Here is a 15063-nt window from a genome sequence, read left to right on the forward strand (position 1 = left end):
TCTCTGGGAGGCACCAATAACCATCAGCCTGTTCACACACACTACAAAAATATGATGTGCAGCGATCACTTAGAGCCACTTGTTGTGTTTGTGTTACAGTCTGAGTCACAATCAGATCACTGATGCTTCGACTGATGTGTTACTGCAGCTGCTCTCCATCAACCCCTCCATCGACTGTGTGCGGTGAGACAACATGAATCAGTCCCCATCAGTGAAGGAGTTTCTCCTCAGACTCTCAGAGGAATCATTCACAGTCTGAGCTCACATGGATTCATGTTGTTCTGAATGAATGAGTGACGTCTGCTCTCTCTGCTTTGGTCTCTTTCTAGACTCTACAGCAACAACATCGTGCACAGAGCAGCCTTCAAGGAACACAAGCAGTTTGAGATCTGGTGAAGAACTCGTCACCATCATTAGGGAGGAATTCTTTAACAGTCCTCTGATAATCATTAGATGAAAATATTGGCTCGAAAGCATCAATACTGTGATCATATTTGTCAGTAGTGTAAGATAGTAAAATCAGGTTAAAGAGGTTTGATAACAATTAGATATTTTTCTTTAATATCATAATTAAGAATGTGGTTTATATAAAAGCAAAGCTCATATAGTTTTTTTATCTTTTTTTTTCTGAAGTGTTGCAGAGTCTCTATGACTGTCATCCTGACATTTTCACAATGGATTGTCTTGTTTTGCTTTATCACAGTGACAAACATATCAGTTGTATCATTACTGTGAGTTTACCTCATTGATTTTATGTATCTTTCAGCTAATGTGCAGTAATCAATTAGAGCCACTCATTGTGTTTGTGTTACAGTCTGAGTCACAATCAGATCACTGATGCTTCGACTGATGTGTTACTGCAGCCGCTCTCCATCAACCCCTCCATCGACTGTGTGCGGTGAGCCAACATGAATCAGTCACCATCAGTAAAGGAGTTTCTCCTCAGACTCTCGGAGGAACCATTCACAGAATGTAGAATGCCCAAAATAATAATAACAACAACATATTTGCTTTACCTTGAGACGAGCTTTCAAGCACTTAAGTCAGAGTTTTTATTCTGAGTTGATCAAAGACCTACAGCAGCAGAAACAACAGTCAAAGAGTACAGGGGTACTGAGGAAAAAGTAGAAAAACAAAAGATGCACTTCAGAAACTCTAAAAAAAGAAACAAAAATGTAAGTCACTTCTAACTTCATTTGCTTCACAATAGTTATGACAGATTCCTAATTAGCTTACTAATCAATGAAGGCAGAGGGAAGTACACAGCTACAGAATCCAAACGTCAGACAAATGTCAACAGGAATCCAAACGTCTGGCCAGCTTCAGAAAACAAACAGGCATTTAGCTGTTTTCGAGGACAAGCATATATAGTGGAAACCTCAGATTTTTTAAAAAAATATATGCTTTTCAAAATACCTTTTAAAAGCTCCTGTCCAGGTTCTGTGGCATAACTATCCGACTCACTTTGCTCTGTACTAATGTTAGATTGCTGTTGTCACACAATAATTATTTAAACTGCAGTAATGTCTTAAAGTCATAAAGACCTGGATGAACTCAAATTGCCTGCTTCTAAATTCAGATTAAACTGATTTTATTAAAAATCTTAGAAACGTTGTATCAAACCAGATACTTTCTCTGGATGGCATTTTCTCTGCCTTCAGTAACACTGTGAGGAATCTTGAAGTAGTTTTTGATCAGCATATGTCCTTCAGTGCACATAATAAAGACATATGCACGACTACTTTCTTCCATAATATCTCTAAAATCCTGTCTCAGAGTTATGGTAGGACAGGATACGCTTCACTGGGTCCCTGTTAAATCCAGAATCAGTCTCCTCACATACAAGGTGATGCCATCTAATGTATGCACATTTAAAGTTTGCTTTTCTTGTGTTGTTGTAGATCAGAGGAGGAGCAAACGGAGGAACTTGAAGTGGAGATGCTGGAAATCCAGGCAGCAGCTTCATCAATAGGTACGACTTCAGTAGTTTCTCTCAGAAGATAAGTAAGGAACAAACACGAGTATCTGAGTCTTACAAATGTCAGTTCTTCACACAAGTGCTGCTTATTGGCTGAGGAAGAGTAAAGTAGTCCTGGTGAACCCACAAGAGGCAGACTTGGGCGGGTGTTCACATACAAACTGTGTCTCATCATTGTACATACACACAGTGATGAGACACCATCATTGAGAGTCTGGATAATTCAAAGGTAGCAATTTTAAAGTGGAAGTAAGTAGAAAAAAATATTTTTCTCTTAAAAAGAGATCAAAGACAAGGTTTAAAACATCTATTGTGTTTTACTGTATTATTTATTGGAAATAGAAAAAAAAATAGCTCTATCTACAATTACAAAATTTTATCTGATTGGTGTTTTATTTCATATTATCACAGGGTAACATTTGAATAGTTTAGATTAGTGTACAGTGTTTCCTGTTAGTCCCCTCTATTAAGTGCCCATTTATTTCAACTACATATTCAAATTATAACAAACAGTTGAATACATATTTTAGTATGTTCAAGTATATTTAGTAATTTATATATTAGTATTTCAGTAAGTTCTTTTACATATTTACATTTATTTTTAAAGTAACGCAATAGTTACTTTTTCTGGTAATTAGTTACTTTTAGAATATTGTAACTCAGTAACTAACTCTGTTATTTTTTTTGAAGAAGTAACTATTAACTATATTGAATTACATTTTCAAAGTAAATTGCCCAACATTGGTCTTTACCTTACAACATAAAGCACCTTGACGTGACTTTTGTCATGATTTGCGCTATACTGAATTATGAAAAATGTAACAACATCAACAAAAATATCCCAAGAGAGAGATTACTTGATCTACTCCTGTAAATGTGTGACCTTAGAGCCAAAAAAGTGTTTTATAACTTTTAAAACAACCCCTTCAGCCTTTACTCAAATTTGCTAGTGAACAGGCCCTTAATATTAGCCATCAATAACACCATATTCATGTGATTAACCTCTAAATAAAACATAACATTAAACCATCAAAAGGTTTGTTTTAAATTCTACTCAGGTGGAATTTTAAAAGCTGCAGCTCTCATATTTTAATCAATTGAAGCTTATGTCGCTGTGCATTTATGTCAAGATGGCAACATTGTCCAGCAAGTTTGAAGTAACCAATTATTAAGATTGAATTATGTTATGAAAAGGTCCCATACCTCAGAACTGAGTTTGGCAGTGTTCATCCTGACTTTTTGTATCTATTTATTACATTTTTTATTTTGTTTAGTCTTATAGCCAATAAATGGGAATATTAGAATCTTTGTAAACATAGCCACTGTAAGGAAGCAGATACACAAAGGAAAATAACTACTAAAATACTGCACTATACAAAAATCTTCAGCCACCTTTCATTCTGCTTCCATGACCACTTTGTCATGGCTGTGTGCTGTGCAGGTAGGCAGGATTGGACCCAAACGCAGGGCTCATGGAGGCAGAGGTGAACTTAAGATACTCAGTTTATTACAGGAAAATAAGAAGAACAGAAAACTAACTAAACTGGGAAAACAAATAAACTAACAGGCAGGCAAAGGGAACACAGTGAAAATGAGGGTGAGCAGACATTAATGACGCAACAGAGGGCAAAGGAAAACACAGGGCTTATATACACAGGGAGTAATCAGGGAATGGGAAACAGGAGGGAGACAGCTGGGAGAGATCAGGGCTAACGAGACAGGGAAGTAAAACTGAACACACTGACATCAGACATGAACCTTCAAAGTAAAACAAGAAACAATTTACAAAGACACAGATTGACACTGAACTAAATCTAGAATAATAATCAAAATAGCACAACTAAAGAACCAGAACATAAATCATAATACAGAAATTTACCAAAATATAAGAAACTGCAAAAGCCGGGTCAAAATGACCCAGAACCGTAACACACTTTCACAATAATATTTTATTTGTTTTTTTTTTAAGCCAGTTAAGACTGACCACTGAATTATTTAAGCTAAAAAACAACAACAACAAATAAACCAGTGTTTTGTCAACACATACTAGACAAATTTGTGTAATAAAAAGTTTTAAATTGTTTCTTTAGGCAATTTCTTCTAATAGCTTGTTGCAAAATCACATATTTTTCCCCCCCATTTTTTTAGTTGAATCTATTAACATTTTCAAAGATAACACAGTTTGGCAGGCATAAAAATAGTATTTTTGTACCAACATGGGGATTCTCAGCTATTCCCAGAAAACTTAGCATATTTCATCATTCCTAAAAATAAATAAATACATTTTTATTTATTTTTTTATTTAGTTATTGTTATGTTCTTAAGAAATAGGAGGGAATCCAACAAAGACCTGACACAGGGACCTAAGAGAGGTGTCTGGACCATCAGCTGATCATTCTACTGGTTACAAAAGTCTCATCAGAAAAGGTCTCAGTGGAAGGATCGGGGTAAAGAAGCCATTCTTAAGGAAGGGAAACGGAGTTACACAAGAATTTTTGTTTCAAATCATTGTCAGTATGTTTGGAGAAGGTCATGAGAGATGACAACACTGAGTGTCTACAGCTATCTGTAAAACAGTGGAATCTCTGTCATGGTTTGATGCTGTAATTCAGCCAGTGGCGAAGATCTTTTCAAACTTGATGGAATTATAAACACAGAAAGTGTGTGAGAACATTGTGTTTTCCATTGTGATCCCAGTGGAACACTATCAGCCATACACTGACCTCTCCCGAATCTGGACCCTCAACATTATTGAAGCAGTGTGGGATCATCTTAACAGAAAATGAAACAAAAGGCAGAAACATCAAAAGAAGAATTTTGAATGTCCTTCAAGAAGCCTGGAGAACTATTCCTGAAGACTACTTAAAGAAATGACAAGAAAGCTGCCTAGGAGAGCTCAGACTGTGCTGAAGAATAAAACTGGTCATACCAAATATCGACTTTGGAAATAATTAAAATTGCAAAAGAGTAAATAAAAATAAAAAAGCTAAATAAATCACTACACCTTTTTCTCACATTTCCTAGCAAAATATAAACAAATTAGGTTTGGAATGAGACTTTTCCACAGTACTGTAAGTAGACGATTACCACAACAGCCCACTCGGTCTATATTGAACACAAAAAACGTTGGCTGTAGCTGTAGAGTATAACTGAAAAGTGAGTCTATCCACATAGCAGACAATATTAGAGAATACAAATATTCAACTAAATTGTTTGTAGCTAACATGGTTCAGCATTGGACAGCTACCAGCTAACTTAACCAAATCAATAAATGGGGAAACAGCAGCAGGTATTTCCACAGGTGGAATCCAGAAGTTTCTGAGAGAAAAATGATGGCAGGAAACCTTGAGCTGCTGAAGTCAGACTGACTCAGATCTTGTGAAGAGAGCTAGAGTATAGTTTATATTGCCAACAGCTCTTCGTCTTCTCCCATCAGATGACTCTGAGGTCAAACCGGGTCCAAATACACCAGACATAAATCCCAAAGATGTGAAGAAGGTGAGAAAAGAAACTATATTTATATTTCAGAATAATCTGAAGATTCTAAGATTGGTAGATCCTAACAAACTCTTTGAATGCCTGTTGTGAATTTATAAGATGAAACTAACAAACTTCACTACACTACACATGAATAATTATCATATTGCATCAAGCTTTAGCTTTATACCCTTTCTGTGGGATCCTGATTAGTAAATTTACTGTCAGGTTCTATAGCCCTGTATTCTCACACTGTACATACAATTTATCTGTAAAGCATGCTTAAGTTAAGTTTTCACCATTTATTAACAAATGTTTCTTTCTAAATTCCAGCTTCCATCCAGCTTCATACCTGAAGTAAAAAATGAATGTGCACAAATCTCCTACAGGTAACAACATCATAAATCCACAGCTGTAACAGCTTTCATGTCACATTCTCAGTAAATTTTCTATCAAATTTCTGTTGTTCTCATGTCTCACAATTAGAACAACACAGATTATGCAGACCTCTGGGAGCATTTTAGCATTATATTTTGGATAATACTTTTAATGCACACTACAGGAAAATCTTTAGCTGTGTTTTTCATCTCATTGAAGACAAAATTAGGGAAATGTAGAAAAATAAAACAAGCTTTCCTTTGAACCACCAACAGAAACTACTATAATTTCTGTTTCACTCTTTCATCATTAGTGGAGGTGCTACAGGAGTAAATGCTCCTGGAGTTACCTGCATTAACTTTGATATATGTTTTACTTTTGTCTGTGTGCTACAGTTTGAAAGAATAATACAAACTAGTGAAAGTCTTTTTTTTAGTATTTCTCTCTTCTTCTTTTTTCCCTTTTTGGTCAGTGATCGTGAGGCGGAGTCTGATAGGAACAAAGTTTTTCATTTTAGGGTTTAAAAGTTCAGGTCATACAACCTTTATGTTATATCCTGCAGGTTCAAGTGTCCTGGTTCAGGTTTGTTCCACTGTATTCTGACTGGACTGGTGTTTGATACGACTCGAGAGGCAGAGCTCCTGTACAAAATCATCCAGTGGGATGAGAGCGTCCTCCAACCAGCTGGAAAGATGGCTGCAGGGCCACTGTTCGACATCAAATGTTGTGAGGATGCTGTCCGTCAGCTACACTTCCCACACTGTGAAACACAGGAAGGTGAGCAGATTATTTTTGACAGTAATGCCCACAATAATCACCCACTCACCCCAGAGACTTGTTGTATGTCTGCCTTTGTGATGTTGACTGGCTCTTGCTCTGGGTGGTTGCTGCAGTCTGCTCTTAGGTCCACCAGCCACTTGGCAGTGGTGTTGTGTGACACCTCTTTCTCCCAAATGTTCTCCTAATATTGCTCAGTTCCAGCTGTGTTGTGTTGTTATTCTCTTGACGCTGAGAGTACATGCTGGATAGATCTTTGGAGAGCAGGCTGTTTATTTTCATGCTCTCTGCTTCCCCGATATATTTCTTCAGCCTTGATAATTCATATTGATTGACTTTTACGTGTACTCAACTATGTGTGTGTGTGTCGCTATATGTGTATATGAATGGGCACAAATATACATACAGATTCTCACTATGAGTCACACGTGAACATAGTCGTGCACATGAGCTCACTCACTGAAAATGGAGAAAGTGAAAGTGCACGGTCATATTGAAGTGATTGATGATGATCTTAGTAATATGAATTCATTCCAGACAGCATGTTGAAAAGAAAGGAACAGAGAAGAGATAAGAGGGTCAGAAAAGGGATAAAAAGGCTGTTTGTAAGAGTGGGTAGTTAAACTGAGTGGATCAGTGGGTGTTCAGATAAATACATGTCTGTTGACTCTGTGTTTTCACAGCTCTGCTCTCTGATGGCCTCCTGTCTGTTGCCCACTTCACTGATGATGCAATGAGCTTCATCAAACCACTAAAGATCACAGATACTCATGTGATTGTCGATAACCCCCACCTCTCTGCCTTTGGCCTTGTCCTGGATTTCCTGATGGGCATTTGGAACAAGCAAGTTAAGGGGCAAGTTTTATTGTTCCTCAGTCCACCAAACCACACAAAACAGACTCAAAACATCAATGTGCTTCTTCTGCCAAGAAACATCCCCATGACTGAGGTAAAAATTCATTATTGTTACAGCTTCATCTTTTTCATTGTGTCAATAGAATCCAGTTTAGTGCATAGTTCTGTAGCTTTATATTAACTTGGAGTTGTAGCTACCAACAATGAATGTGAACATTGATTAAAATTGGATGTGGCAGGTGGAACCACAATGTGTTCCAGTGTAGATGTGCAGTGGGAGAAATGAATCACTTACAAATAAGTCCCATTATAATTTCTGGTAATAATAATTGATTTTAGAATAGCCTTTATAGAATAGAATAGAATAGAATAGAATAGAATAGAATAGCCTTTATTGTCATTGTACAGAGTACAACGAAATTGGAGTGCCACTCCCTTGGTGCAAGTTTCAATAATAAATATAAATGTAAAATATAAAAAGTACAAAAAAAAAACAATCGTAAGTACTCAAACAGTAGTATGTACAATATATACAGGATAGCAGCATTAATATAATGACAGTATGAATAGCAGCATAATATAATGACAGTGACGGTATGGAATAGGTTCAACTGTTTTTGTGCTTATTTACTACGGTGATAGCAGAGGTCAGAGGGCCCGGTGGCGCCAGTGTCCGGCAGCCTCGCCTCTGTCAGTGCGCCCCAGGGCAGCTGTGGCTACAATGTAGCTTGCCATCACCAGTGTGTGAATGTGTGTGTGAATGGGTGAATGACTGAATGTAGTGTGAAGCGCTTTGGGATCCTTAGGGACTAGAAAAGCGCTATACAAATGCAGGCCATAGCTCTGGGAAAGGAGCTATCCCTGAATCTGTTTGTCCTGGTTTTATGTGACCTGTACCGTCGGCCTGACGGTAATAGTTCAAACAGTTGGTTGCTGGGGTGAGAGTGGTCCTTGATGATATTGCCAGCTCTGCTGAGGTACCGAGAGTTTGCAGTGACCTCCAGGCTGGGCAGAGAGCAGCCAGTGATCTTCTGGGCTGTGTTGATGACCCTCTGCAGTACTTTCCTGTCCGCAGCTGAGCACCCTGCATACCATGTTGTTATGCCATACATTAGGATGCTCTCTATGGTGGCTCTGTAAAATGTCACCAGCAGCCTCTCCTCCAGGTTGTTCCTCCTGAGCACTCTCAGAAAGTGGAGACGCTGCTGGGCCTTTTTAACCACCGCCGTAGTATTTGCAGTCCAGGAGAGGTCATCAGAGATCTGCACGCCCAGAAACCTCATGGAGTGTACCCTCTCCACACAGTTCCCGTGAATGTAAAGTGGGGCCGGGTCTGCTCTGCCCTTCCTGAAGTCCAAGATAAGTTCTTTAGTTTTCGTGGTGTTCAGTTGGAGGTTGTTAACTGAACACCACTCAGTCAGTCTGTTGACCTCATCTCTGTAGTCCGACTCATCCCCCCTTGAGATGAGTCCAACCACTGTGGTGTCATCCGCGAACTTTATGATGGTGAGCCTGTCCTTCTTTGTGGACAGGCTGTGAAAAGCTGACTTGTGCTGTTGCTGTTGTAGCATTTCCTTCTTTGTGGAGCACATGGTGTTTAGACATTATGGCTGCCTACCAACCCACAGCCAGTTTAAAGTGTTACTAAAAAAACATCGTCATCTTAAACTGATGACTTCTATCAAAATCCTTGTAAAAGCAAGTGTGTTACATAGCAGCCATATTTAAAAGACAATTGGCTCCTTACTTTGGTAGTTACTTTAAAGCTTTATGTAAATAAACTTTAATTCAATGTTTTGGAAATTAAAAGAAACACTTGTATGAAACCAGTAGTTGCACCTGATTAAAGCTAGCTGACTTTGCCCACATGTAAGGTTTTAAAAACTTTCTCCAGTAATCTAAACCTCTATCCACCATCTTTACCAAAATTCTCCAACTGTCACAATGTGTGATGGCAGATGGCGTGGAGGTTGTGTTGTTCGGACCCTAACCCATTTTAGCTGTCAGTCATGCATTTTTTTCTGGAAAAACAAACGTTAATTAGAAAAATAGTGTCATGATAACAAATCATAGAAGTTTCAATTAAAATGCCAAATGTTTGCTGGTTCAAGTGTATCCCTTCTTAAAATTTGTAGATTTTATTTGGTGTCATTGTGTAAATAGTTTCATGCAGGGATAAAACTCTTTATAAAATGTTCTGATGACTCTTAAGGTAAGCAAGCATCATCAACCTTCCCACTTCATCCTGGTGCCTTCTGCGTGTAACCTCATCAAAAATACGACCTACACCGTTCACTGTCCCGTGGCCAATAAAATCCAACCCAAAGTAAGTACTCTGAAGAAAAGTTGTCCAGTACTTTAATGAAATGGAGGCATTAAGCTGTGTGTAAAATAATACCAGCAATATCAAAAATAATCACCCTGTGTCTGAAATGCAGATATTCTCTACATTTAACATTTAATTTGACTTTTTGAATCAAGATGTTGTACATTTTATGTTCATGTAGGTACCATGTAAGGATTTATTGGCAGAAATATCAGTGTCTACAATGGAGGAAACTATAAACAGAATCTGGGCCTTAGGTGTACAAAACTATGTCCATCCATATGAATTGAGACATGAGATGATAAGAGGAATGGGGTTACAATCACTTAATGAGACTGCCATAGTTAAAGATACTGATGCTATGCTTCTTTTCAGAGAGCTGAGTTTGACATGGAGTTTGGACCAAACTACTCCCCAACATTTGTGATCCGCCTTCCAATGAACACAGATGAAGTGACTCTAACCATCCGAGACCAAACCGACACAGAGGTTTGGGAGCATGAAGCCGATCTAACAGGTCATCATCCTGAAATTTCTCTGGACATGTTAGAAAGGAATAGAGTACAATATTCATCTTGACTAATCCATGTTGACTTTGAGTTCTTCCTCATATTTTAGCACTTTTTGAGCTCCAGGTGTTTAAGAAGCTGTGATGCCTATTTGTATTTAATGAGACCTTTTGCAGTCTACACCTATTGCAGGATAACTAAGGGAGGATTCAGGGTCACCTGATCCAACCCTAACTATATGCTTTATCAAAAAGGAAAGTTTTAAGGGTAATCTTAAAAGTAGTGAGGGTGTCTGTCTCCCAAATCCAAACTAGGAGCTGGTTCCAGTTCTGACCTTGTATGTGATGAGAAGAATTTTGAATTCTATTCTGCATTTAACAGGGAGACAATGAAGGGAAGCCAATACAGGAGAAATATGTTCTCTCTTTCTAGTCCCTGTCAGTACTCTTGCTGCAGTATTTTGGATTAACTTTTCAGGGAGTTTTTAGGACATCCTGATAATAATAAATTACAGTAGTCCAGCCTAGAAGTAATAAATGCATAAACTAGTTTTTCAGTGTTTCTCTGAGACAGGATATTTCTCATTTTAGAGATATTAGATGGAAGAAAGCATTCCCACATATTTGTTTAATATGTACATTGGAGAGCATATATTGGTCAAAAAACACTTCCAAGTTCCCCACAGTGTTACTGGTGGTCAAGGTAATGCCACCCAGAGTAAGAATCTGGTTAGACACCATATTTCTTAGATTTTTAGGGCCGATTACAATAACCTCAGTTTCATCTGAATTTAGAACCCAAAAACTAGAAGTCATCCAGGTCCTTCTAACCTTAAGAAATTCCTGCAACTAACCTACAAACAAAACAATATATAATATCAACACTGAAAAAAAAACCCCAATACAATGTAGAAGAAGAAGAAAAACGGCCAGCTGCAATTTATCAGGGTGACTATCTAATAAACCATTTTTGGTTAAACAAATTAAAAAAAATGTATGATTAAAACTGCAGAGCAGTTAGTGAGAAGGTGGTGAACATATTGAAGCACTGAGCCGAATCTGAGTTTTCCTGACAAGCTGATTCCAGAGATGTGCAGGTCTGCAAGTAATGTTTAAACACACTTTTGCTGATCACGAATCTCAACACATAAGGCAACAGTTATGCTGTAGTTTTAGGCTATATCTACAGATAAAAGGATCAATTAGATGTGTTCATCCTTCAAGTCTCTTCTCTTGTCCAGGTGCAGTTTAGGAAGTTGGACATCCTTGAGCATGATGAACTGAGATTCACAGGCAGGAGGAGACAAGGAGACACAAATTAGAAAAAATAGAGAGTTAAGTGTTCCTTAGATTGGAAAGCAAGACTAAGCAGTTCTATGGCAGGACTGGCAGCACCTTGTCCAAACATCTGAGTGGGTTAACATGGCTTAAAATGCCTTTAATAGAAACTTTTTTTTGTTTGACTCAAGGGCTGTCGGACATTTTCAGGAGGCCATTCACCTGCTGCCTCTGGCCACATTCATGTCCATAGAGGTTTTTAATACAAGCTGTTTGTAGGATATTTTTATTTTCTTTTTCCCAAATGTGTCACTTACCCTTTTTCAAAAATAACACAGGACACGTGATTTACAGTAAATATTTTGGACTTGCAATACAAAAACATTGCGTTTAATTTCAAGATTCGTCAATTCTTTTAAATGCTTGCGTGTTATAATTCTTATCCCTGGCTCCTTGCAGATCATCTACCTTTCTCTGCAGATGGGAGAATCCCAGCAGAGGTGAGGCTGATCTCAGTTTGGACAAAGTTTATTGTCAGTGTCTGAATCTGTTCTAGCTAACTTCTGTATAGACTCAATGAGTGTGCTGTTATCAATAAGGATATGGATCAAGTGAGGAACTAAAGAACTATCTCTGCTCTCTGTAAGGCTATCTTCTATTCACTGTGTACACCATTATGGTTTCAACTTCCTTTCATTATGACCTGCAAAGCCTCATCTACAGACTGACAGTATGCTCTGATTTTAACAGAAAATCATGGTGATGCTTCCCGATATCCTCGAAGATTTAAACGATGAAGAATTCAAGAAGTTTAAGTGGCACCTGAAGACTGAAGTGTGGAACAAGATATCACCCATCAAAGAAAACTATTTGTCCAAAGCAGACAGAAATGACACAGTAGATCTGATGGTGCAGACATATGAGATCACTGGAGCTGTGCAGGTGATGGAGAACATCTTAAAGACGATATGTAGGAACGACCTGGTGAAGAAATTATCAACCCTCAGACATTAAATATCTGCTTTCACACAGACTGTACACAGCTCTCTATGTGAGAACAGAGAAGCTAGTTTTCCAGTGAATACGTAGATGGTGTGTGGTCACTCTATTTCATGCATACTCCTGGGCTGAGTGTATTGGAGGTAAAAATAAGTACCAATGTGTGTAAAAGACTGAGGAGCTCCCTGAAATCCAACATGAATAAAGAGCAGCTAAGAAGCTTCATGCTGCTTTCTTTCTGCTACAGCTCCCAGAATAAACTGAACTGTGTATGTTCCACATGAAGTGAGGTGATCACAGTCTTGTGAATATTAAGACTTTTTTGACTTTACTGGTTTGGAGTATTGGACTGAGGAAGTCCAACAACATTGTGCACAGAGCAGATCTGAAGCAGTTGTCGTCGTCAGAGAATCGTAGTTTTTACTCTGCTTGTGAAAATATTGGGTGGAGTGTGATACTGTTCATGGAGTCAGCAGTGAAGGACACACCAACATTAGATCAAATGAGCTTTGATGTTAGGTCAGATTTTTTCTTTTTATCTTTGATGATTAAGAGGACAGTTCATATGGAGACAAAGAGCAGCCAGCGTGTTCTGTTTACATTTTGAGTATATCTTCATTTTTACTGATTTGTGGTTCGGTTCAGTATAGCCTCACCTGTGTCCTTTTGTATCATTTCGTCGTGTTTTCATCTTGGGTACGCGATCCTCTGTGTAGTTACTTCCTGTTTTATTTTGATAGTCATTTGTCTCTTTGCCTTGTATTTACATTTGTTTCCGTGCCTCGTTGTCTTGTTTGTTTCCCAGCTGTGTCTCACTCCTTTAATTTTTCCAGTTTTACATCTGATGCTTGTGTAATGATGATTATTCAGTTATTTTCTTATTAAGACAAAACAAAGACGACAACTGTTTTATCAATGCAGGAAGTTGGCCATATTTATTTTTTGTACTTTTGTGATAACTGTATTTATTCTGGTCCGCATGTTTCGGTCAGGACAGAGCAGAGAGACTCTGTAATGACCAATGAGAGTAAAGATGTAATGAGTAAACAGTCAGGATAAAACCATGTTTGGTACGTTGAGATAACTGGAAGAAAATATCATAAACATATCTATCAGTTTTAGTTTATAATTTTCTCTCTTCTCTTTGTTACACCTCGTTTATAATTCAATTCAAGTTTTGTCTGCTTAAAATAAATATTTTTTCTTTCACATCAATGTACAGCTGCATGTGGACTCAGGGAATAAATAATAAGAGGCCAGATGTCTGTAATTGATGTGATATTGTCTCAATGATTGTGCCATTCAGGAAATACTGAGTGCGATACAGTATATGTATTCAGACATCCTACATTCTCTTTGTGATCTATACCTTATGTGCAACGTACCTCCACCACAAAAAACAGTCACGTGTGACATCACAGCTCAGCTAACCCAACCCTGACACAGCTGTATGCACCCCCACCTCCACAGTGACACCTTATCAAAACTTTTGCTGTCGTCATATCTTGATAATGATCCTCTGTGAAACAAGAAAAGAGTTGCATAATTGGGCACAAGGTTACTTGTTGTGCCAGACTATCACTGATTAACACATCTCCATAGAAACAGGGACAGAAAAGCACTGAGATGATTACAACCAGCAGGCTGTTAACTGTAATGACTCCAGACCTAATAATACTGATTTCTCCCTGTTCTGTTAGGAAACATGAGGCTGTTTCATTTACTGGTAATTCAATGCAATGCACAACAGACTTACTTACAGAATAAAACACACAGAGAGAAGACGGCTGTGTTTGTGATAACAGCAAAGGTTTCTGGAGATTCTTGTCACACTGTCAGAAAAAGCTAGAAGCTGCCATGATGGTCTGACTATAGTGAACCTGCATGTTTTTGTCCTGCTGTCTATGAGATAATTACACAGGAAGCATAAAAATAGCAGTTGGAAAATCTAATTCTTTATGAGAATTGGCCATGAGTAGGTCACCTGTAAATAATGGATGTTGTTTTTCTTGCATTAGTGTTTATGCTTCCACAAAGTGTTTGAGTCTTTATTCGTTTAACTATTTTATCACAAATCTCCTTCAGTTTCTGTCTGTGCAGAGTGCTTGTGTGCGCAAAAAAGGGATTTCCATATTTAAACTTCTGTAAATGACGTGTTGCTCTATAATCTGTGAAAGTGACTTTTTTATATCCTTTATTTATCCAGCTGAAAATCTTTGTTTTAAAGACTGATGTGCACAAGAGTCACAATATTGTGACAAATAAAACATCATAACGATGTTTCTAAAACAGCTCATTTATATATATAACCTTTTCTTAAATCCTGTTGGCTGCTGTCTGTTTAACAATATAAGCAAATTCATGACAAAATAAATTTAAAAAAATAATCAAAAAACATTGGAAATCACTTTTTGGCACAACACTGACTAGTGTGATGGTTGCTCTACATCTTGATATCTTATCTCTTTGCTTATATTGATAAATAGT

At 37.8% G+C, this 15063-nt stretch overlaps 1 protein-coding gene across 5 annotated transcripts in view; it reads left to right on the forward strand.

The window, feature by feature from the left end:
• Nucleotides 1-13835, forward strand: part of LOC120746271 — a 38299-nt gene extending 24464 nt beyond the window's left edge. For 3 of the 5 annotated variants that reach the window (XM_040051671.1, XM_040051673.1, XM_040051672.1), the window contains 12 exons: nucleotides 100-183; nucleotides 330-392; nucleotides 815-898; nucleotides 1902-1972; nucleotides 5415-5476; nucleotides 5789-5844; nucleotides 6396-6610; nucleotides 7294-7559; nucleotides 9678-9791; nucleotides 10167-10308; nucleotides 12037-12077; nucleotides 12328-13835. In XM_040051671.1, the coding sequence (XP_039907605.1) occupies nucleotides 100-183; nucleotides 330-392; nucleotides 815-898; nucleotides 1902-1972; nucleotides 5415-5476; nucleotides 5789-5844; nucleotides 6396-6610; nucleotides 7294-7559; nucleotides 9678-9791; nucleotides 10167-10308; nucleotides 12037-12077; nucleotides 12328-12591 (1462 nt within the window). In that variant the 3' untranslated portion in view covers nucleotides 12592-13835. Of the gene's footprint in view, nucleotides 1-99; nucleotides 184-329; nucleotides 393-814; nucleotides 899-1901; nucleotides 1973-5414; nucleotides 5477-5788; nucleotides 5845-6395; nucleotides 6611-7293; nucleotides 7560-9677; nucleotides 9792-10166; nucleotides 10309-11540; nucleotides 11995-12036; nucleotides 12078-12327 lie in introns of those variants that run through there. The other 2 variants (XM_040051675.1, XM_040051674.1) reach the window with 2 other exon arrangements.
• The last annotated feature ends 1228 nt before the right edge of the window (nucleotides 13836-15063 follow it).

This window comes from Simochromis diagramma, unplaced genomic scaffold (assembly GCF_900408965.1).
Source record: "Simochromis diagramma unplaced genomic scaffold, fSimDia1.1 OVJJ01000107.1, whole genome shotgun sequence".
NCBI lineage: Eukaryota > Metazoa > Chordata > Actinopteri > Cichliformes > Cichlidae > Simochromis > Simochromis diagramma.